This window comes from Anarrhichthys ocellatus, unplaced genomic scaffold (genome assembly GCF_004355925.1).
Source record: "Anarrhichthys ocellatus isolate YVR2014 unplaced genomic scaffold, GSC_Weel_1.0 scaffold20, whole genome shotgun sequence".
In the NCBI taxonomy this organism is placed as follows: Eukaryota; Metazoa; Chordata; class Actinopteri; order Perciformes; family Anarhichadidae; genus Anarrhichthys; species Anarrhichthys ocellatus.
This window is the reverse complement of record NW_022280050.1, coordinates 585,545-609,740: the sequence shown is the minus strand read 5'-3', so window position 1 is coordinate 609,740 and position 24,196 is coordinate 585,545. Positions and strand designations below refer to the sequence as shown.

General features: G+C 43.5%; 1 protein-coding gene across 1 annotated transcript in view; it reads right to left on the bottom strand.

Moving 5' to 3' along the window:
• fn1a (fibronectin 1a) overlaps positions 1–23,836 on the bottom strand; it is a 30,047-nt gene extending 6,211 nt beyond the window's left edge. The window contains exons 1-40 of the mRNA XM_031858350.1: positions 23,516–23,836; positions 22,354–22,479; positions 22,080–22,217; positions 21,619–21,750; positions 21,219–21,356; positions 20,636–20,794; positions 19,835–20,032; positions 19,432–19,614; positions 18,955–19,131; positions 15,310–15,465; positions 14,792–14,920; positions 14,455–14,598; positions 11,302–11,423; positions 11,005–11,173; positions 10,451–10,636; positions 10,117–10,245; positions 9,788–9,877; positions 9,469–9,663; positions 8,774–9,052; positions 8,262–8,525; positions 7,736–7,830; positions 7,172–7,340; positions 6,927–7,013; positions 6,421–6,612; positions 5,483–5,755; positions 4,760–4,874; positions 4,561–4,637; positions 4,382–4,471; positions 3,925–4,191; positions 3,696–3,812; positions 3,323–3,487; positions 3,058–3,213; positions 2,817–2,930; positions 2,427–2,696; positions 2,045–2,256; positions 1,561–1,648; positions 1,164–1,349; positions 972–1,061; positions 554–745; positions 347–436 (exon numbers count right to left, since the gene is read on the bottom strand). Coding sequence (XP_031714210.1) covers positions 347–436; positions 554–745; positions 972–1,061; positions 1,164–1,349; positions 1,561–1,648; positions 2,045–2,256; positions 2,427–2,696; positions 2,817–2,930; positions 3,058–3,213; positions 3,323–3,487; positions 3,696–3,812; positions 3,925–4,191; positions 4,382–4,471; positions 4,561–4,637; positions 4,760–4,874; positions 5,483–5,755; positions 6,421–6,612; positions 6,927–7,013; positions 7,172–7,340; positions 7,736–7,830; positions 8,262–8,525; positions 8,774–9,052; positions 9,469–9,663; positions 9,788–9,877; positions 10,117–10,245; positions 10,451–10,636; positions 11,005–11,173; positions 11,302–11,423; positions 14,455–14,598; positions 14,792–14,920; positions 15,310–15,465; positions 18,955–19,131; positions 19,432–19,614; positions 19,835–20,032; positions 20,636–20,794; positions 21,219–21,356; positions 21,619–21,750; positions 22,080–22,217; positions 22,354–22,479; positions 23,516–23,645 — 6,289 coding nt within the window. The 5' untranslated portion in view covers positions 23,646–23,836. The remainder of the gene's footprint in view (positions 1–346; positions 437–553; positions 746–971; positions 1,062–1,163; positions 1,350–1,560; positions 1,649–2,044; positions 2,257–2,426; positions 2,697–2,816; positions 2,931–3,057; positions 3,214–3,322; positions 3,488–3,695; positions 3,813–3,924; positions 4,192–4,381; positions 4,472–4,560; positions 4,638–4,759; positions 4,875–5,482; positions 5,756–6,420; positions 6,613–6,926; positions 7,014–7,171; positions 7,341–7,735; positions 7,831–8,261; positions 8,526–8,773; positions 9,053–9,468; positions 9,664–9,787; positions 9,878–10,116; positions 10,246–10,450; positions 10,637–11,004; positions 11,174–11,301; positions 11,424–14,454; positions 14,599–14,791; positions 14,921–15,309; positions 15,466–18,954; positions 19,132–19,431; positions 19,615–19,834; positions 20,033–20,635; positions 20,795–21,218; positions 21,357–21,618; positions 21,751–22,079; positions 22,218–22,353; positions 22,480–23,515) is intronic.
• Between the last annotated feature and the right edge of the window lie 360 nt (positions 23,837–24,196).

Genomic DNA, 24,196 nt, shown 5'->3' with positions numbered 1-24,196 from the left:
GAACAATGGTTTTGCAAACAGAAAAAAAATTCTGCTAATATGACTTTTTCTGATATAATTAAGTTATAGGGGGAAAAAAAAATGTCTGTAAGAGAAGGTATTCTTCATTGCAACAATCATGACAAATAAGCATAACCAGACCAAGTTCTCCTCCAGTGGAGACACAAGATTACCTCAACTAATTAGTGCAATTCTTGGCACAATCCCTGAATGTGGGAAACATAAAAAAGACCATGTCGTATTTTATAGCTTTATGAAAACTTTTGGAAGCAGGACTTGATAGCAGCTAGTTTTATTATTCTACAGCACCAGTATCAGAATACCATAATCTACATAATGTACTTACGTGTTCTGGCTTTGCCCACTAGAGGTGTGCTTCTTAAAGAATTCTGCAGCGCGACAATCTTAATGACATACTCGGTTCTTGGTTTCAGACCTATGGCCAAACACAAAAAAAAAGAAAAAGTTATGAGCATTTGTTATTTGCCACAATTTGTAATCGATGCATTTGCATGTACGTATGAGTAGAGAAAATCCCATCCTCCACACTCACCATTGATAATGGTGTAGCTCTGGCCTGCATGGGGTCTGGGGATAACCTCTCGAGGCAAACCCCCGGCCTCCTCATAGGTGACATAATACCCAGTAACCCCTGGACTGCGTGATGGCTCCCAGGTGAAAGAGACGCCGTTAGGGTTCAGGGAGGTAAAGCGGATGTTGGTGGGCGGGATGACCAATGGTTTGGCTGGAAGAGACAAGTAAGAAAATACTCGTAAAAACTAAATATCTTTATTACGTTGTCGTGTAATCAAGCGGCCATCTTAATAAAAGTCGAATGTATTCCATATTGATAAAGTCTTTTGTTGTTACCAATGTTATGTTTCTCACCGTCACGGCAAAGAAGTAACATTTCACACTCAAAGTAATGTACTCCTCTTGACTGACACTGTAGGCTAGAAATGAATGGTTACCCGTGGTGGCAGTGAGTGTGAGAGGTGCGCTGCGTGCGTTCCCTTTCAGTGTATAGATGTTGATCTTGTAATTGGTGCCTGGCTCCAGACCTGAAGTGAAGACAGAGAGACAGGTTAGTGAGGGGTTACAGCTGTGGGTTTACACTACATCTTTGTGGAGGTAAATGCTTGTGCATCGTCATGTCTGTGTACCTGTAATAACGAAGGAGCGGGAGTCAGGGCCAGTTGTCCTTTGAATGGGTATGTAGCCTGTAGAGGAGGTGGTGGGAGTGGCCTCAACCAGGAAGCCAGAGATGGTTTCCGTCTTGGAGCGCCATGTCAGGGTGATGGAAGAGTCGTTAACGTCAGAGATACGAACGCGACGAGGGGGGCTGATATCTTGAGGGAGACGAGGAAAGAGAGAGAAAGTAAGGGGGAGAAGGACCGAAACCAGGAGGGTTTATAAAGTTGGGATAAACTCGAGAATGGCTTTTTGCACAACACAAGACATTCCATAACAACATTACAATAATGCCATCGCTCTGTATACATGCATCAAAAGGATCCATTCATTTCTCAGAATTTCACAATTTCTATTTTACAAACTCACTCTCCAGGGTGGTGATCTCTCCTTGGACTGGCCTGCTAGTCAGAGAGTTTTTCAAGGCATAAACATGGACTTCATAGGCAGTTGCAATCTAAGGGAGACAGAGAAAAAAACACTTCAGTCTCTCACAGTGTTGTGCAGTTTAATTATGCTGTCTGCAGCTACAAACATGACTTTTAGTGCATGTGTGCTCACAGGTATGCGAGTCTGCCTGTGTGTGTGTGTTTGCATTACATTTTGTAAACACTGCACGTTTTTTTAGTTCTGCTTTTGTTGCAAGGTAATGGAGTTTCAAGACGGAGAACATTCACTGTGATGGACGTCTCTACTAGTCCATATACATACTCTACGAACTACTAACACAGATGGAAACCAATGGGTATCTGGAAGGTGGGGAACCACCTTTAAACTAGTTTAAAATTGCTGTTAATGTAGAAAGTACTGCACTAAATAACAGTCCCCCGTTCAGACTCAGAGCCACACTCACCATGAGTCCAGAGATGTGCGCCTGTGTGGCGTCTGGAGCCAAGTTGATCTCCTTGGTAGGACCGCTCTTGTTCTTTGGGTTCACCACCACACGGTAGCCTGTGAGGCCCGTTAGGCCAGTAAGTCGGTTTTCCTGACCCGGCACAGCCCAGCGCATGGTGAAAGAGGTAGGGCTAACCTGGGAGAACTGGAGGTTGGTGGGGGGTGAGATGGCTGTGGGGGGGAAGAAGATAAAAACGAGGATTAGACAGAGACAGTACTCGCAGTATCGGCAGACGGAGGTGCTCATTGAATACTGTCAAGTCAGAATAAAGGATAGTCACCTTATCTGTATCACATTTTTCACTGTTGTTATTACATATAGAGCTAATTTACTTCCGTACCTGTAGCTTGTATCCCGACCAGTGGTGTGCTGGCTGTGTCATCATGCACAGCAATGACCTTCACTGTGTATTCAGTGCCGGGTTGCAGACCATAGATAATAGTAGACTCAGCATCTCCTCGAGGAGCAGGGCGCAGCTCTCTCTCCCCCTCCTCCGAACTGGAATACAAGACCTGGTAAGATGTGACGATTCCCTCAGGACTGTCCCAGGTGATCCGCAGTGAGGAGGAGTCGATATCTGAGAAGGTCAGGTCCTTGGGACGGTCTACATCTAAAAAAGGTGATGAGAGCAGAGAGAAGGGTGGCAAGGTAGTGGAGTTAGAGACGTAGGTGGAGAGGTCAAGAGGTACAATATTTAACAAATATCTTTCTAGAAAGTGTAAACCCTTACTTGTTAAAGCATTCACCACCACAGGAGAGCTCTCTCCATTTTGTCCAAGAGCATATACACTCAAAACATACTCTACTGTGGGCATCAGTCCAGAGAACGTAATCTCTGTCTGGTCTGGAAAAAGATATAAAAAACAGGGAAGAGAGAGACATTAGAAGCCAGAACAAATTTAAATCTAGTCAAGCTTTGAAATACAGATGAACACTAAATACTGGAGTATTTGGAGTATCAAACCCCGTACCTGGAGCCACCACCTCAGTGAAAGACTGCCCCTGTCCATTTCTGGGGACCCCAGTCACCCTGTATCCCTTAATTGGACCCTGGGCAGGGCTCCACCTCACTGTGACACTGTTGTCATTCACTTCCATCACCTCCATTCCAGAGGGAGAGTCGACACCTAGAAGAGGAGGAAGGAGAGATGAAGGGGAGAAAGCTGTGAGTGGAAATATGTGGAAGCAGGATAATAACTAAAAATGGGTGACTTATGTCTCTCAGAGGGTGTGTACCTGTCTTGTGCATGACATAGATTGGAGTGCTGGAAGCGGGGCTGTCTCCTCTACCAGTCACAGCGTAGACAGTGACCGTGTAGTCAGTACCAGGCGTCAGGTTAGTGATTGTGGCAGTGGACTGAGAGCCAGGTACTGTGAACTCCTTAGGATTACTGTGACCTCCTGGATAAAGAATGATAAGTGTTTGAGAAACCAATAGTTGAATACTCAATAGACTGACGAACTGATACAGTGACAGGAAACACCAAACGCAAATACATTTCCATAAATAAACACTGTATGAACTAGAATTTAAAAAAAAAAAACATTCTGAGAAGAGTTTCCTGGCACAAAAAAAGAAATGCATCTTAAGCCATTAATACTAGCTCACCACTCTCTCCATGAGTGATCCTGTAGTAGCGCACAGTGACAGGTGGAGCGTCCCAGCGGACGGTGATGCTGGTGGGGGAGGAGTCAAGGACTTCCAGGTCTGTGGGAGCATCAGAGACTGGAGAGAGAGAGAGAGAGAGTGAAGAGCCGGAAATAACAAAATTAGTGAACAACATATATGATGATAATGATAACATGGTGAGTAACCGGAAGAAATCAGGATTTCATACTCGTCTTCTGTTTCCCGTTGAGCGGCAGGCTCTCTTTGGACCTGCTCACTGCGTAGATGTTGACCAAGTATTCTGTGTCAGCAGTGAGTCCTGTCAGGGTGAAGTGGTTCCTGGACGGGGGCAGCCTCTCGTCCTTGGCCCTCCCGCCGCTGACCATCTGGTAACGCATACGGTAACCTGTGATTTTGCTCTGGGGAGCGAGCCAGTGGATGGTAAAGGAGTTGGTGAAAATCTCAGAGAAACGCAGGCCGACTGGGGAATCCAGAGCTGAAAAAAAAGGTCGGGAGATACAGAGAAGGATGCATGAAGGTCCTCCTTCAAAAGCCATCAAAACATTTTTTTAAAAGATCACCTAAATAATAACATTTACAGCATCTGCACCATGAAAAAGAAGCTGTTTGATGCCGTTTCTGGACTGATTTACCCCTGTTGTTAAATTAGATCATGTTAGACTCACCTGTTTGCTGGGTGCCGACGAGGGGCGAGCTCTCTCTCTGCTCATACACACACACCACGCTCACCAGATACTCTGTGTTAGGCAGCAAGTCTGTGGACAGTGAAAAAGACATAAATACAAATATAGTCATTTGTGTGCCTGTGTGTTGCTGTGCATTTGTTGTTTTTGCTGTAACTTACTCCTTAGCACCACGTTGTTACTCCTGCCGTCTGCACTGGTTTCTGTAATGTCATCTTCATCGTCAATGGGATGATACCTGAATAATAAGGAGACCAACAGAGGAGTCATTTGTGTTGCTTTGTTACATGTGGGTGTAGTAAAAAAATAAAAGATAAAACCTGAATCAGAAATAAGTATTTTTTATGTTGCTTCTCGTACCTGATGAGGAAGTTGTTGATGTCAGCTGTGTTAGGGACAACGGGAGGGACCCAGGTGACTTGCATGCTGTCTGGCCCAATCTGGCCAAAGCCCAAATTAGTGGGTGCTGGTACAGCTATTGAAAAGAGAGAGCAGCTTGGTTCAGAGTGTGCTCAAAAGGTACAAGTGGTGCGCAAATAAAAAAGGGGGCAAGAGAATTGCAATAGTTTTATGAAAGCGTGAGGAAGGAAATAAGAAAGAAACAACAAAATAATGAAAACTAGACTAAACTAGAAAATAATTCACACCATTTAGGGGAAGAGTCTGTCAGTGTAAATCCATCTGAAGTTTTACGACATCTTAAAAGTTAGAGAACAAGCAGCGTTTGCATTGGAGGGCAAAATGAGCCTCAGTATGATTAAACCCCAAAACTAAAACCAGATGGTCCTCACATACACACGGGGGATTATTAAACTGACATTGCAACATGCCAATTACATCAGCAACTTAAAAGGTTTGCTTTAAAAATGAATGTCTCAGGCTTAACAACAACCTTATTACATTATATAACTCAATGCGATTTGTGACTCCCTCCTTGGAGACTGAGGTCACACTATGTATCTATAGTTCTAGTATTCTTATTTATGACTGAAGGGCTCCTCCAATAAGAACACGCATGTGTGTATTGTTAATGGTATTAGTAGTAGAAGAAGAAGAAGTGTTCTTTGGTTCAGGGAATCTTACAGGTCTGCTGAGTGACTGTGCTGGGCTCGCTCTCGCCGTTCTCCGTCACAGTGATGACACTAATGTCATAGTCGATACCGGGTTCCAGTCCGTAGACAGTGTATTGGCCGGTCGTTGACAGAACCATGTCTTCAAAGATGGGTACACTCTCGCCGGCTGCCACCACCGTGATCCTGTAACCGGTGATGGCTGTCGTGTTGAGCGGAGACCAGCGGAGACTGATAGTGGTGTCGCTCACGTCCTTGAAGGTGAGGTCCGTCAGCTTTGGGACTTCTGGGTGGGGTGGATAGAGGATTGGAGGGAAAGGAAGTAGAAGGGAGAAGACAACAGAAACGCCAAACAAACGACAGGCGGAAGTGAAGGGAAGGGGTTGGACACAGGGGAAACCAACAGACAACAAAAGGACAGCAGTGGTCAGGGCAAGCAATATAAACTGTCTACTTCCAATAGGGTGAGATATTCAACATATCACACCCATGGAAGAGCTAATGCAAAGCTGATTTTCCTTTTATATATTAACATCTCCTGAGGTTTCATCTGTTATTCAATGAAACGACTCCATTGAGAAATCGTAATATATAAATGAGCAATATAGCATTAGTGTTGCAAAACAGTCCTACTGCTGTTTTGGACAGTCCTTTAGCTACTGGTGCTAAGTTAGAGCAGTGATGCTAACACAGGGGAGCTAGTACATGTTAAATGTTGAAAGCTATTGTGTTATTTTAACATATAAACTTTCAACATATGTTATTTACAAATGGGGACAGTTTGCTCTTACTGGCCACACAAACGTTTCCCTTATACAATTATCATGAGAATCAGAACAGACTCCCTGAAATGATGGTTCATTTTGCTTTCGCATGTTAAATATCCATACCTCATGGTCTTAAAAAAAAAAATATTAAAACTCCAGGATTATGGGCTGAGCTCTCACTCACCTGGTGTAATGGTAGTTGATATCGGAGTGCTCTCCATATCGTCCTTAACAGTAACAACACTGATGTTGTATTCCACTCCTGGACTGAGATTCTCCAGGGTGCAGGAGTTCTTACCAGCCTCCACAAACTCCTCCACACCGTTTCCTTGCTGCCCTTTGGTGGGAGTGCAAGTCACTCTGTAGCCGGTGATGTCTTAGAGCAAGGGAGGAAAAAAAAGAAGGAAGATTTACATGGCGTGGAAAATGAGAAAAAGAAATGATGCATCAATGAGGAACAATAAGATGCTGACATTTATACTTTGGCATTTCAATGACATTTTGCAAATGTCACAGCTAAGAGTTGTTTCAATCAAACTGGACTCACTGACAGATTGATTGATTTAATCAAAAACACACAAAAGAGGCACACTATTAAGCTGTTTGGATCGATTGATATGATGACGTGTTAAATGTGGCTGAATATTTTGTGTTTCAAGCGCACCTGAATATGTAGGTGTGTGTGTGTACCTGGTATACTGGCTCCGTTCCATTGGACTGTGAGGTCTCCGGTGCCTGGGTTGGACTGCAGGTTGAGATCAGTAGGAGGAGACAGAGCTGGAAAGGAAGAAGAAAAACCGGTTTCAGAGGAGAAGAAAAGTGTAAAAGAATCAAAGAGAAGAGACGTTGGTGGAACAAACAAAACAGCAGGCAATAAAAGGGAACAGACCTGAATGAAAAGGTGATGAATTCAATATTCATTTGTTTATTCTTACGTGTGACAATACGGCGTGTGATTGGGGTTCCCTGCTCGTGGCCGTTTATAACTGGCTGGACGCTGTAGGTGTACTCCACTCCCGGAGTCAGACCAGAAACGTAAATACTTCCTGAGTCAGAGGTCACATCTCTGGGGGCTTCTCCGCCCTGACTGGGACGTACCGTCAACTGAAAAGATAAATGCACACAGTGTCAGAGAGACAGCGGAGAGCGGGACATGGACTGGGGGTACAGGAGGTGAAGGTCAGAGGTCAATGGTTTCCCAAGAACATGTAAGGCAGTAGAACATTCTCATCTCTGGTGCGACATATTCTAACCAATCAGATTTGAACCCTGAGGTCTGTAGTTTCCATGTTATTTAACTCCAATGGGACCTCCACTTAACCAAGAATAACTGGAGTGCACTTTCCACAGCAAACGGAAGGAAACTATTTGCATCTGAAGACGATCACACGATCCAGTTGTTAATTTTATGGGAAAGAATAGGAAACATCAGATTTATAAATTTGTGGGTGGTGGGATATTAAAACATGTTGTATGTTATTTATTAGCAGTGAGTGTACCTTGTATCCAATGTGCGGAACTGGAGTCCAGGAGATAACAATGGAGGTGTCAGTCACATCAGTGCTGAAATTAGGAGCGTTGCCCATTGGCAGATCTACAAACACAAGGAGAGTAAAAGTGTGTTTTGATCAGTTTTTGGGTCATAGTATATCAAGATATAAGCACCAGTGTGAAGATTTACATATGAGTGCATACATATTCAGAAGATTGCACTTTCCACTCAGTTGCATCCATAACGCCAGTGTCCTCTACTCATCTTAAGTGACTAATTTTGGTCAAAACCTTTACAATCATTCTTCTTATTTATTATAAGCTGACCATTGCCAATTTTTGTGCAGGTATTCTCCATGACACATGTAAGATAATTACTTCGAAATTGTTTACATTTAAAAACGCACCCTCACTTTGTCAAACAAATATTCCACCCATCCAACCGTAACTCCGATTCTAAAACACATGCAGCCTTTGAGCATATACAGTGACCACACTGCTTTATACTCATTTGTATATGCATCAGACACTCACTAGTGGTAAACACAGCAGCCTCTCCAACACTCAGTGTATTCTCTTGCTCTGCGTGTAGCATAGCGGTGTACTCGGTATCAGGCCTGAGGTTGAGGAGGGTGTACTGAGAAAGGCGGGCAGGCAGGCGCAGCTGCTTGGGGTTAGAGCCCTCCACGGTGAGGAAGAGACGGTAGCCAGTGATTTTGGCACGAGGGGCAAACCACAAAATCACAGCACTGTCCTCGGTCACATTCTTGAAATGGATATCAGTGGGAGCATCAGGCTCTAAAAAAAAAAGACATTTATAGATTAGATGTTAGATGTGGACCGTTTGATTTAAAGAAGGAAACATTTTGTGAGGACCGTAGTAGTGGAGCTTGCACATGTTTTAGCTCATAGAGTAAAACTTTCATATATCCACAGGGACACTTGTTTCAATTCGTTTCACAGTGGTTTGAAAATCAACTTGCAGAGACGGATTTTTGCATGTGTAGTCATTTCCCTGAAGACCCGAGGGCATCCGTCATACTCACTAGTGGTTTGCTCCCCAATAAGTGGTAAACTCTCCTCTCCATTGTGAATGGTGTAGACGTTGAAGCGGTACAGTGTTCCAGACTGGAGGTTTGACACTTCGATGTAGGAGTTTTGACTGACGGGCAGAGTCATCTCCCTCTGTGGAGAACCAGACTCATCGACAGGGACGGCGGTGACCCGGTAACCGGACACGGCGCTGGCTGGGCTGGTCCAGGTCAGAACGATTTTGTTATCCGACACCTCGAAGAACTGCAGATCTGTGGGAGAGGAAACTTCTTCTGTTGACAGGAAGAAAAAAACATTGCATTAAAAGTTTGTATCTATTTAGAGAAATAACTCCTCACAGTGTTTTAGTGCAATTCAATCTCTTGACAGTCACTTTTGTAACACCAAAACAAGTGTTTAGGTAAATATCAGCCCATAAACCGTGTGCATTTGTAGGTACAGTAGATAGAGTGGCTCTTTAAAGGTCATACCAATACAAAAGTATGAGCTGGTGGTAGAGATTAAAACAAAAACATGAGCAACTAAAACCTGAATACAAACATATGGAAGCAAGTGTGGACTTCAAAGAAGTAAAAAAAGCCCCACATATTAAGGATTGCTTCTTCAGCATCCATCCAAATGGTCTTAACTCTGCCTGACACTCTCTTTCTCACACACACACAAAAACAACCTGACTCAAGTCTTTTACCTGGCAGCGAATCTCCAGCAGTGTTGACCTGTACAAAGATGGGCTCGCTCTCCAGGCTGTCCTCCACAGAGTAGATACTGATGTTGTACAACCTCCCAGGTCGAAGGTCGCTCAGAGTCACAGATGTTGCCGTGTCAGGGAGAGTCAGCTCCGTGCTTTCACCTTCCAGTGATGGCGTGTAGACGACACGATAGCCTGCATGGAGGAAGAGACCACGCGGTTCATTGTGCGTACGGGACTGTCGCAGATGAATAGGTGCGGGTTCAAATTAGCAACAGAATGATGATAGATTTTGGCTGTGACGTGTGCTATAACATACCAGTGATGGGAGCCAGTGGTTTTTCCCAGCTGATCACCATGGAAGTTTCTCCCACCTCCTCCACTTCATGCTCAATGGGAGCATCGGGTGCTATGGAACAAATGGGGTATAAGTGTGAGAAGGGAAATTACAACCACAGCTTTTTTTTTTTTAACAGGACGACTTGATTTATAGTCTCCTGGCACATGTTCATTAGGCCGCTTGCAGGTCTGGGATTCAAGACAACATTGCAGTCTAGCAGCTGTAATTTTTCTGAGAACGGGAAAGAACATCAGAGAAGAGAGACGGGAATATAAACTGGGAGAAAGCACGTGTATGTGCCTACTAACCAGTGGTTTGTGAAGTAGTTAGAATGAGGTTGTCATCTCTGCCATCTGTAACCTCATAGACGTTAATAGTGTACTTCCTCCCAGGTAGAAGCTCATTAATGTTCACTGAGGTAGCTGTATGGGGCAGGTCTGATGGGAAGAAAATGACATTGGTTTTAATACATTGAAAAGCTAAATAAAGATATTTTATTCTCTGACTAAGAGCAGTCTGTCTTGGTAAAATTTGTATTATTATGATAAAAAAATGGCACAATATGATTGCTGCCATCAATACAAACCCTACTGTATATTTGTGAATGTATTTATGTTTGTATAAGTGTATCTCTGCACTTACCAAGCACCAGGGGTTGTCCAGTTCCTTGTCCATTCTCACTGAGCTCATACTCTACTCTAAAACCAGAAACTGTGTCGGAGGCGGAAACCCAGGAGATGACAAAGCTGTTGGAGGTAATTTCGGTCACCGACTCTGAGATGTCAACCACAGGCGAAGGTGGGGTGGTCTCGCCTTGTGATGTCGCCACTACAGGAAAAACAGAGACGGAAAATAGGAGAGTTGGTTACTTGCTGCCTCTGAGATCAGAACTGGCAACACTGTCCAGGAAATGTTATTAAACCTCAGTGAGGAGATTCTGGTTGAATAAAAGTTACATTAAAAAGGAGCCAAACAGAATAAAAAAATAAAGCACAAAAAATTGCCTTCATAATGTTGCAAGCACATTTCCAGAGCCCCGTGTTCCAAATTGTCTTTCATATTTATTTTGCAAACCAGTGCGCACATTAAGCAGAGATCTGCAGAAAAAAAAATATCCATGCCTAAACTGTAAAAGTAGCCAAATAAACTGCCAATACAGGTGTTTAAACAGTGATCTGTCAACTCCTTCCACTCACGTGATCCATAGTTGGTGGTAAAGTCAAAGCGGGTGAGCTCTTGGCGTCCAAACCGCAACACGCTGATTAGCTGACCCTCATAGGTGATGCCCGGCTTCAGACCAGAGATGGTGTAAGAGTTCAGGTGGCCAGGGATCATCACCTCTCTCCATGGGTTAGGAGTGTTTTTCTGGAAAATGTGATGTAGAATGTCAGAAAAAAAAAAAAAGAGATGCAAGAGTATTTTAAAGCTTTGCATGCAGTTGCATCAGAACCATCATTTCTTTGTTAACTGTGAAGCTCAATCAGAAGACTCACCACTCTCCACTTGAGGATGTACTGGGTGATGTGAGCAGATTGTGGGGCGTTCCACTGGATAGGGTGGGAGTTGGGTTGGTTTCCAGATTCAGTTATGATCACCTGGACGGGACGATTACCACCTGGGAGAGAGAGAAAGATCAGAGACAGAACAGACGAGGAGTTTCACTTTCTATTGGAGAGTAAAGATAACATCATAATGTGATATTGTGCATTTTCAATGTTGAACACATCGTATATCTTTGGCATCCAACATGGCGAGATACTGGCTATTCTACAATCTGAAAAATTTCATAAATTTGCAGTTTTACATATTCCACCTCAACATTGCGTATGAGTGAGTGCGCAGCAGTGTTTTCCTGAACAGAACACAGAAAGAGAAGGAAAACTAGCATGTCCCTGTGAGATTCCAGCCCAGATTTCAACAGCTGGAGGAGAGAAACCTTTGACTCTACTTTCTCGTCTCTTTAAACCTTCTCCATGTCATAAGTTTTAGAAAACACTTGCAGAAGTATCACAGAAAGTGATATCATGCATTTTTACAAACAGCAAGCATCTAGGAAAAGAAAGTATGCTGAAACAAGAAGAATAGAATAGAATAGAAGCTGCCAAGCCGATAACACAAAATCACGGAATTTATTGCGCTGTTTCAGTCCTAGAAACGTGGGTTTGGCTGTTTAACTGAGCTCCTTGAATGTAGGTACACGCTGCCAAACAACATTTAACAAGTGACAAATAACGACTATACACGTTTCTTGGTGGATTCTTTGGAAAACGGTCCACAGCTGTCCAGGCTTAAGAGTAACTTAGCAGAGAAAGAAAAAAAGATATCAGCAGAAGCTCAAAAATGTTGGATCTTTACTGGTTTTGGAAGTGAACGTAGGATATCAAGTCATCTTTAATGTAAACAGAAGTCATGTGGCAAGCAGACTCCTGACATAAGCTGTGCTGATAGAAACTGGTAGCTTCTATAAAGAACCGAGGTTTTCTAACCACTTTTCCAAATAGCAGACCTGTAATCAAAGTTTCTGAGCAAGTGGCTCGGTTAACCAGAAGTTGCTAGCAGATACACAAACCTCAAAAACAATCTGGGACCAATTACTGCCTATTACAGACCCACAGGCCACTGGCGAGGGTAAGGGTTACATAGCATCAGATGTGGGACGCAAATGAAAACGGATGCACACTTGCAGTGGATAAACTGCATGTACACACACGCACACACACACGATCTCCCAGCAAAATACACACACGTACAAGCACGTTCATGCAGACATCCCCTTTACTTTGCACACACAGACACAACATTAATTCTTGATACAGACAAGAGGCACAGCCAGGTGGTGATAAGGACCACAGCAAAGGGAAGCAATGTTGAGAGTCACCCTAACAATAAGAAATACCCCAAAAAGATTAAAGATTAAATTACACTCCAGCCAAGAGATAAACGCAGAGGGCAGGAAAGAAAACAAACTTTTTTTTTCAGAAGATCGTATCAATGTGGTGCTAAATCTGAGACTTGTGAAAACCCTTAAAAAAGATCCTTCACTGGGATTTTCCATTTTTACCTTTTATGGTGTTTTCCCCAGTAAGCCAACTGACTCCGAGTCTGGATTTGACTCTTGCTGCCCTTAAATCTTAGCACGCTGTATTTTGCACACACACACACACACACACACACACACACCACAGCTGGTTGCTATTATAGCCACTTATGAAGGACTAGTGCCCTACATTTTGTGTCTCCCGACAACCTGCTTCACACACAGGGCAAACAAGTAATAGTTCAAATGTTCCTTTACACAAGACTTGTCAAACCTCAAGTTCTGTCTCCGCTAGCATAGCTTCACAGCCTCGATTATTTTAAAATGTAATAGCAAACACACAACATAAAAGCCCATCGTACCGTACAAGTGCATCACTATTTTAAGAATCAGGGGCAATGGGAACGGAATGGGAACAACATTACATGCCAAACGAGGTGAAGAACGTGGTTAGCTATAATGACAAAGGGGGCAGAATACTAAAAGGTAAACAACAAATGCCTGTGAAGGGACTCTGATATGAAGGAGAAAACTTAAAGTCAAGAAAGAACTGTGTGAAAGCTTTTTTTTGTAAAACGTTGGTGTGCAGTGTTGCCGACTAGCCCAGCTTGGTTTCCAGTCAGCAGGAATGAGGTAACTTCACCATCACGGCTGCATAATGAAGCATGACTTTATTCTAAATAATGCTGACTAAGTGCTTAAACTCTAAGACACGATGTTCAATTTAAAGTGATTGCTAAAATCCACAAAACTGTTGTTCAACAGGCATGTGGTAGGCGTGTGTGTGGGGGGGGGGGGGGTATATACACACACACACACACACGTGCACTGTGATGTTTTGTACAGCTGTGGCAACAGCACAGGGGATGTACCACATGTTAGGAAGAACAAAGGCTCAAAGTAGGGGGTGCATCTATTAAAGAGGAAATCACACCCCCTCCCATCGCTGTCTGTTTCACATCAAAGTCAAGGGCCTCATTTTCAAGGTGACTTAAACAAATACATTTCCCTGCAGGAGATGGCGCGTAATTTGCTGGCTCATATTACCATCACTGAACACATCCTTACTGCGGATTACATTTTGACAGCTACCGCTAACACTTCATCCTTTCTTTACCCTGTACAATACCAGAATTCATACTAGGCATCAATCTGGCTGTACTATTTAAAAAGACCCAAAGCCTCAACAACTTACCAACACTAAAATTAGCTGGTGAGAGGTGCAACCGAGTCTGAAACAGCACTCAACATCATAAAGTAGTACCAGGGACTGAGACAGGTTCAGGAGTCAAAAATGGAAAAGGTGACCAGGTAGAAAAGGACGAACAAAAGAGAGAGGAGAACGTATGTATATTATGTATATTAGGAGTTTTGCTATATGAATAAATTCCTGCAACATTTCGTTTTTCTAGTCTCCTGTAGATAAAGTGACTTCTTCTCATTGTGTGCGACCCTCCTCTGTCATCATAAGTCAATACAGACCAGATACGTCAAAGGCAAAGCTTTTTTAGACTTGGCAACATTTCTCAGTGGTGACAAATGTATATTGTCTTACAGTATACACACAATATCACTACATTGCCGAACCCTAATGTGTTTAACATCTTACCGGGGTAGGACTGCTGGGGCTCGCAGCTGAGCTCTCCGACGCCATTGCCATAGCAATAGCACTTGTACATGACTCCTTGGATGACTTTATCCCAAGACTCCCCAATCTTATAGAAGGCTCTCGACTCCGGCTCCTGGCACTGATCTGAGGACAGAGTCATAAAACCAGATGGTGTAACAGGGACCACACAATACAGTTCGGGCAGCTGGCAATAATGGTGCATATCTATCTGTGGAAGTGATGGAAACAGAATTATTAATGAAAATTTGCAATTGCAATTTTCTAACCGAATTTGGACGGTTAAATCGGCTAAATGATTGTAACAAGGTAAACTCACCAACGGCATCACACTTCCAGCGACCACGGCCCTGTCCAAAGCAGGTGCAGTTCATCGTGTAGCCCTCCTCATGTTGTTTAGTGAAGGTTTGGTTCACCTCATAGGTCAGACTATCCACAATACACTGGTCTGCAACAGACAAACAAACACAGATATATGCATTGGCATGCAGGAGAAAAGTCAAAATGTAACTTCTTTTCTAAGTACCTCACTGCTTTTGCACAGCTGCTCTTCTGAACTGTGTGTGTGTGTGTGTGTGTGTGTGTGTGTGTGTAGGTGTGCATCTCTGTGATGCAGGTGCAGCTGAAGCCCCATAAAGCGCAGGTGTGCAGCCTCGCTTTTTAACCTTTTGGCAGGAGAGTGGTTTTGTCACCTGTGACCTTTCACCTCTTCACTCAGAGTATTCTAATATCACTCTCTAATTATTACGGACAAAAACACCGCCACGTCAGCCACCTGTTCTTCCTCTATGTAACCTATTCCATCTCTCGCTGTAACACACACACACAAACACAAACCTTTAAGCTGGGAGTAAGCAACACAACTCCATTCTCCTCTGCCATTGCCAACGCAGGTACATCGCATCATGTGACCCAGAACATCGTGCCGTTTGTCCCACTGCTCTCCCATGCGGTACATCACCCCTTCACTGGTCGTACACACTTCTTCATGGTCTAGAAGACACAGAAGGACAACAAAAAAAAGTTACAAAAGCCCATGCAAATATGTTGTGTTCTTGATTCACTTCAGCTCCAAATCAAGTTTGGACTTTGGGGAAAAACTGGAACAATAAACTCATACTTAAGTTGAAAACACAAAACCACCAAATACGACACACAAAATAATCAGATGCAAAGACATGCTAGGAAACACATCATACATCTTGTTAGTAACGCAAGCATTGCATACCGACATTGAGTTAAAAACACACACAATTCGCTATGATGAATGATCTTCCTTGGAGATTCTACCCTACAATTACTGCACAAGGTCGTAGAGAGGATACAACCAACACAGAGCACCTGTGTCCATGGAAAAGAAGAAGATTTTCCTGGATTGGAAGCCGGACACGGCTGTCTCATGTCCTTGTGTATATGAATGGCTGTGTGTGTGTTCACCATATGTTCTCCCATAATTAAAAGAGCAAGTAGTTTTTAATTCAGGAAAGATAGAAACCTGCATAGGTCTTTCTGCTTCAACTGCAAGCCTGGTGCATGAATGAACGTTCGACACTCCATACAGGGGAGGGAGGTGGAGGTAGAGATAAAGGGCGGATATATTGTCTTCAAGCCCAGCCCAAACTTTTCTTAGGCATGCAGAGTCTGGACCAGAGCCAGACCATCTGGTTCCTTGGACTAAAGATCATTTGGACTTGGTTTGGTGGCTATGAAACAAAGCTGTGGCTTGGGGCAGAAATACAGGGGCCGGAGATTTTTTTGGACATGGTAGGGAATAGTCAAGTACCCAGGCGGTGGTTTTTGATGTGCAGTAGCCAGGCCTGGGGCTCAAGCTAATTTAGCATTTGAATGATCCAAGTAGCGGCTGGTGAACAAGGTTACAAGGTTATTTTATTGTCATTGTACATTCATTACATTGTAAATGTCTCTTTAATTGCTTCTCCTGTGCTATCAGTATGGCTTAAAATGATTGGAGACAATGTCTGGATGCGTTTTCACACCACCCTTCCCAGTTGTAGCTAGAGGGTGGCCTGCTGCTTTTCCCCCAACGTAAAATCTGTTCTCCAAGCATGGAACTGCTTCAATCTGTTCCAAAAGGTCTGAATATATTTGGCATCAACTCTTTAAAACCAGTCGATATTTTCTTATGGTAATTGAACTACTCTTTTTAATGACTCTGAAAGGGGCCATTTGAAACTTAACTGGTGGTTTGGACATTGCTTTGCAGCCAGGGGCAATTTCCTCCAGGCAAAACCGATCACTGCTTGATGGTATGTCAGGAGATTTCAGCTGAGATGCAGAGGAAAAACCAAAGCTCTGGTGATCTTGTTGAAGAGGGGCCGATACAAATAATTATGGTCTTATTTTTCAATTGTTTTTGAGGTAGAGAGAAAACAGCTGATCTAAGAATGTTAAATGGTGCAGTTTGCATAATGGTGGTGGAGACAGAGCCCCTACCATCCCAAGAGCACATGACAGACACCAGATCAGCCTATCCAGACTCTCCCCGGAGGAATGCCACAGGTGGAGCAGAAGGGGCTCCAGACTATTACTGTTCTTTAAAACACCGCCATTAACAGCTCAAGTACCATGTTTGTTTTGACAATCCCTGTGAAGCCATTAATGTCAATATCAAAGACCCCCTGCTGCTTTGATGGTTGGACTGATTGTAACACAGACAGCCCGCTCTGGCACTGGCTAAAGGGCATAACGGAGGTTTTTTCCCCCTCTTTGAATCTCGAGAGGGTGTTGTTAACAACAGGGTGTCGGTCCCAGGATTGAAGTAGGCAAATAAAAAGGAATTCTGGAGAAAATTGTAGCTTTGAAAAAACCCAAGAAATCAGCACAATCTATTATCCCATCACTTGCGATGTGCTTGCTAAGTACAACATAAAACAAGGATTATTATTCTATAGGCTGTCCATATGCACCCGTGTTAACTCTAAACCTCTGCACACAACCGAATCCTTTGACTTCAGAGCAGAGTTAAAAAAAAGTTTGTACTTCCTAAAATGCTTGCCTATTTGTCTTGCCATGCTGCATTAACAAACTACAAACGATAAGTTGTTACGAGATAAAATGAATCCAGGGCTGCATTTTTCTTAGAATTCAAAGACTGGTTTATGTCAGATAAGTCTTCTCGATGTTTCCACATCTTACAGACTGCTGCCAAAACAGACTATTCCATCTTCTGACCGTCTACTTTGATGTAGACAGCAGTAAGAAGGATTTTTTTCTTTAAAGCAGAGTTAATCTTCCTTCCTATTTGAGGATATTGTTTTACATCCGGCTGTACATTCATGTACACACTAAATTCGAGCAATGCCTGAGATAAACCTCAGTGTTCGTCTACAATCATGTTAGCTAGCTGGGATCTCGGACATTCACAGCAATGCCTAAGAAATCCCATTTGTTGTAACTACGCAGCTGTGTTTGTATCAACTAGCTTTGGCATTACTCAACATGACTATGTGTTGCTGTTTTTTTACAAATTAGACTATCAGGCATCTCATTCAGACATCAACATGCATTCGCCTGATATCTAAAGAAGTGTCTCTCTTTGTTAAATGGCATGTCGGTATCATCATTACCATATCATTACTCCTTCACAGACATTAGTGCAGTGTTAATTACCCCCTAGTGTGTCAGCCTCTTTTGTTACCTGTGGAGACCTAATTGACACCTAAACAACACAACAACACATTTCTCACGAGGCAGTGACTTCAATGCGAGCTTGGCTACGCTATAAATAAAAAAAAAGGTGTAAGAACTGTAAATTAGATGTTGTCTGCGCCATCAGCCCCGACTCCTTTTTAACATCAATCTGATAATAGCTTTTATGTAAATTAAATAAGGTTGCCATTCAAATCTTTTAATTGCCAAAGAATAGTGTTATTACAAAGGCTGTGCGCTGATTCAGACTGGGCGGAGATACATTTTACTTAAGAGTAGGAGGGACATTGTAATTAGCTGTGCTAATCACATTAGTGGCCCCTATGGCGAGAAAACAAATATTTTGGAAACTAATGTGTGTGAAAAATAGTTTTTAAAGTTATTTTTGTTTTGTTTCCTTTTTTTAAACGGACATTTGAATGATATTTTAAAATGTCATCTATAATAATAATGGCCTACATGTGCCACACCACCATCTCCAGCCCCAGCATTTGGACTGCATTCCAAATCCCAACTAACTAACTTTCAGTACATACTGCAGCTGCCCTTACAAATGATGGATCTGTTACATGCAGTATGCATTCAATTGGAAACAATCTACTCCGCCATATATCTGCTGCGCAGAGGATTGTGGGTCAGAATAGCCGGAAAACCATGCTAGCTTGCATACTGCAAAATGGAACCGGATGCAGTAGGACATATTTTTCTGGCATACTAAACAGTATGGTAGTAAGGGTATTGGAACGCACAGTTGGAGTCTCTCTGTCCCCCTTCCTCTCTCTCCATCACGCACACACCCACATACAGACTTACCAGCCATGGGACAGAATCCAAAACGGTGTTCTCCATCGTAGTCTGTTGTGGTTCCACACCACTTCATGCCATCTCTCCGACCATCTGCAGTACAGTCGGTGTAGTTTCGGCCATTATAGAGGTAGGGGAACTGGCAGACAGCGCTATTCGAATTACCGCCTCGTGTTGTCACAATTACTGTTAAAAGAAAAACACAGCCATATAAATTGTCATCACTATATAGTTATCAACATCCAACCCCCAATACAACTCCTGTTTTATACATACTACCAAGCATAATCACACACTTCAGATAAGAAGCAAGTGCTTGCTGAGGCACTGCCAGGGTCGAATGTCAAAATAATAACGGTACACCAGTATGTGTAGAGCTAATTAGCTACAGCTGAGTACTCTTTTAAATCAAGGTTGTTGTCCTTGTTTACTACCAATTTCACTTCAGAAGTCCCGCCTTTAATAGCATTCAACACATCTGCTCACCATTCCTCTCTGTACAGAAAGAATATTTCTGGTCTGTCTCGAAGTCAGAGGAGGTGGAACACCAGAGCTGTCCATCACTGCGTCCATCAGAGATACAAGAGTGGTAGGTCTTCCCCTTGTAGGCAAAGGGAAACACACAGGGCTGACCTCCGGAGTTGCCACCGTACACTGGAGCCTGTCCATCTGTATGAAGACAGGAACACACACGGATAAAGTAATGACTAAACATACAGGTATGACCAAGAGCTCATCACCTCAGTTGCATTCACGTGCTGGGTTGTGTCCTTAAATCGTACAACTCCACAGTGAGCTTGTTGCATTCCAGTCGACAAAATTCTTATAAAATGATGGCCACTATTGGTGAACGCTGTTGATTTGTAAAGACAGAAGGAACATCTCTTACCCCATTGTTCACAGCTGACTCCGTTGCCAAGACAGGTACAGATCAACTGCTTGGTTCCCTGGTTCTTCATCCAGCGCTGGCCGATGAAGTAGGAGAGTCCTGCATCCGTCCGACAGGGACCCTCCTGGGGAAGCTCAGGAACAGTGGCGGGATGGTAGACCGCAGGCTGGATGTTAGTGATCACACGAGAGCCAGTGCCTGGAATGAAACGTTGGATCCAGGTCACGGGTGACATCACATAAAAACTTCCCAAATTAAAATCTACCTATTAGGTGATGATGCAGCTAAAACATAAGAAATGTACTTAATTTAAACACCAGAACAAACACCTTTGAACATGCAACTGTCACTGGAGTTAAGGCCTATGTATGACTTCGGCAGAAACAACATATAGTTGGTGTGTTGTACTGTATAACATACGAACTAAAATAAATATCTGTCTTTCATTTAAACTGAAACAGCACTGTACCGCATCGGCTACAATGAAGCTTTCAATGAGTTTACTGTCCCCGAGTCACGACAAGCATGTGTTCCTGTCTCACACTCAAGAATCACTTCAAGCACATTTCTCCCACCAGGTTTCCCATGTTTCATTTCTCCCTTCGCATTTCCCTGTTCACCATCTCTCTTTCTCATGAGGTCATGGTCATGAGTTAACAGACCCGTCTTTCTCACTTCAACGCTTGCCACTTCTTATCTCTCCCTCCTCACAGCATCTGTCTCTGGTATACATTCTTCTCTCCACTCACACAGCAGGAGAAAAAAACAAAAGGGACAGGCATATTATCATTCATTTCTCACCCAGGCCAGTGGTATGAAGTGAAGCATGTCGCTCACACTTCCACTCCCCTCGGCCGTTACCGGTGCACAGACACTGGAGCGAGTGGCCGTGGGCGTCTGTCTTGGTCCAGGTGTCTCCAATGCGGTGGGAGGTCAGAGTATCCTGGTCGTTACAGCGATCTAGGAGAGAAGTGAACGAGAGGGATTCATTAGAAATAGATCGAAACTGTGAGACGGCATTGTGGCCCTATTTGGATGGGAGTCTGCCGCGATTCTGTGGGGAGTAATTCCTCCTGGCCACCAGCTGTTTCCATGTTTGTGGGTTGAGACTTTGTTGATAACTTGTTCAACAAATGCATGATAACAATTTATTGATAACCTCTGACACGAAAACATCTAAGGCCTCCCTAAAGTCTTGCATGCGACAACAAGCCAACAGGGAGTAACATTCATTCTCATCTGTTACATCAGCCAGCATCATTAAGGAGGCAAGCAATGGTCCTATTTGAAAACACAATTGTTGTGATGCTGCTCTGTCCCGTACAGATTACGTACAGTGGCAGGACAGGTGACAGTCCGACAAATGAAAGAAAGGGTTTCTTACTTCTGGAAGTGCATGTGATGCGTCCGCTTCCTTCTCCCAGACAGGTGCAGTCCACCACCATCCATCCCTGGTACGGCTTCTCCCACGTCTCCCCAACAACATAGGATGATCCCGCTGAGTTGTCGTAGCATCGCTCAGCTGCAGGAAACAGAGACTCGTGAGCTACTAAATCAATTAAAAACCTTTTTTTATTTTTGACTAATCGAATCTTTTTGTACCAAACAATACAATACAAAAATACACTGAAAATTAAGTTTATTCATCAACTGACTTTGAAACACAAGAGAATGATGAATACATAATAATCTAATCAATCATCCCAAATTTTTCTGGCAAACTAAAAATCAGACAGCAGGTAAATCCAGTCGCCTGTTAGTCAGTGGCTGTCTGAATGACTCACCGACAGGTTTGCAGGTCCACTCTCCCTTGCCGTTACCCAGACAGACACACTCCAACATGTAGCCTCCTGTTTCATGGGGTCTCCTCCAGGTGTCACCAATCTTATATGAAGCCCCACCTTCATGACAGCGGTCTGGGTAGACAAAGAAAAATGACGAATTTAGACTGAGGTCAATGTGCATGTGTGTGTTTGCACAGAAAGAAAGCAAAAGAAACACACACTCAGACATTTCTCCCATTATCTAACCACCGGGCTAACTGCTAACAGCTGTACAGCACCAGTTGCTGATCAGCTGAGGAGAATATGGAGATTAACCAGTTTAATGGCATTGGACTGGCAGGCCAGGATATACACAGAAACACATGAGCTAGGATGTGTGGTCTGGGGTTAGAACAGTTAATGGCAGCGTGGGCAGCTCCTTGTAGAGCCGGCACTCACAGAAAACAAAAACACAGACTTACTGCCGATGGTGCAGCTGATCTTGCCCCTCCCTGATCCGATACAGGTACAGTCCCAGATCATGCCGTCCTTGGGTCTCTCATAAGTTTCTCCCACAGTGTAGGACTGCTGGTTGATCTTATCGTAGCACTTTTCCTCTGCTACAGTGGGGGGGGGGAACAATGGGAAAAAGGGTGTGTTTTATGTTTGTTTTGAGGGAAGTGAAGATGGACTGATGTGGGGATGTTTGAACAAAGCTTTAAAATAAAAAATGAGAACAATACACACAAAACTAACCTTCAGGTTTGCTTTTACACTTGATGCCAGCGACTCCATAGCAGGTACAGACCAGAATGCTGCCCAAATATGGTCGTTCCCACTGGTCATTAATACCATATAACTGACCATTCTCTACACAACCATCTGACCAAAAAAAGAGAACAGAAAAAAATACAGCTAATGAGACTTTGGCACAAGCTAGAATCAGGCAGCAGGAGGTCAAATGAAACGCACCGCTTCCCTTTGCTCTTACACTAAAACACACAGAGTGGAGGGGAAAATGTGAGCGAGAGAAAACACACTCCACCCTCGCACACCCCCAAAACACTGTACCTGCTTACCATGTCCAGTTTCAAAGTGGAAAGACAAATGAAGCCACTGGAAAATGGTAGAGCCCATAACAACAAAACACATAGAGCAGTAGTATTGGTTAAAAGACAAACATGTTTTTATATATAGCAAAATAAGCAAACCCCACATTGGAATAAACATATAAACACTCCACCCATGCCTGTGAAATTGACCCTGAATGTGTTAACTCGACTTCATAAGGCCCCCAGGGTGGAGTATTACATCAGTTGCACAGAGTGGAGAATTATATCCACCTTTACTCCTTCTCTCCCCCACCAGGCATGTTCTTTGTTCACATCTCATGACTTCACATGTCAACAGCATCTTTTTTTTTTTTTTCCCCCCAACTTTAAAATTGAAGCCAAGAGTTTTTACTTCGGCCTATTTTTATTTTTCTCTCAGAAGTTTGGATCATTAGCATTCACACACGGATGAAGTTGAGGAGATCAGAAACGGTTTTTTACTGTTGTTTTTGAGTTTAATTTAATGATTCCAATGATCCAATCATAGAGACTGATTGTGCTTTTTGTGGCGTTTCTCAAACAAATACACAATGCATTATCTAAACTATGGGGTTTCCAATCGATTTAACTGCAACTCCTTCAAAAGTGACACTATAGACACACGACCTGAAAAGATGCGTCTTATAGAAAATACATGTTGCTTACAACTAAAAATGCCAAACACATGATCAAAATGAACTGTAATTTAATTATTTACCCTCAAACTGTGAGGTCCGTCAAGTGACCTCTGGTGGCCCCCAGCTAAGAAGCCATTTACTGCAACACCAAATCTCTCTTGTGACTAATAACTCGGGTAAAACACTTACCCTGAGAGACGGAGGAGACCTGATGCTGCTGCGCTTGTCGCCGACTCCTGTGCGTTCCTCTGGGCATACAGTTCACTGCGCTCCCGATACAGAGCGCCACCAGCACCCTGGCTATGGTGCTGCCGGACATACTTTCTTAAATGCGAGCCACCCGGCTGTTGCAGAACGCGGGTACAGGTGCTCCTTTCAGTTTAGTTCACCGATTGACGGAGAGAGAGGTCGGTTCCAGTGCAACGCTTATTTTTCTGCCGCGCTCCAACCTCCCAGATCAGTCTGCTCCTCTCCAGTCTGCGGCCGCAGTGTGCAGGTTACAGTCTGTGGGAGTGATTTATTTGGGCATGGCTTAGTTTCAGCCGGAGGAGGGAGGTCCAACAAAAAGACCGACTACCCATGAATCACGTAGACGAAGAGGGCAGACCAACTTTTACGAAACAAAGATGGTTACAAATTCCAGGTCTTTCTCTTACTCTTTTTTTTATACCTATGAGGTAAGACAGAAATATTATATAAAATTGTCTCCAGGCAACCCGCAACACAAAGGCAAACACACTTCAATGTGTCTTTGATATCATGATACAGAGGCAGTGCCCCATTAGCAGATTTGAATTACCCAGTTAAAGATGTAAGGGCCTGGATCCAGAACCATCCCACTCGCTGTAAAAGTTTGGAGTTCAGGACCCT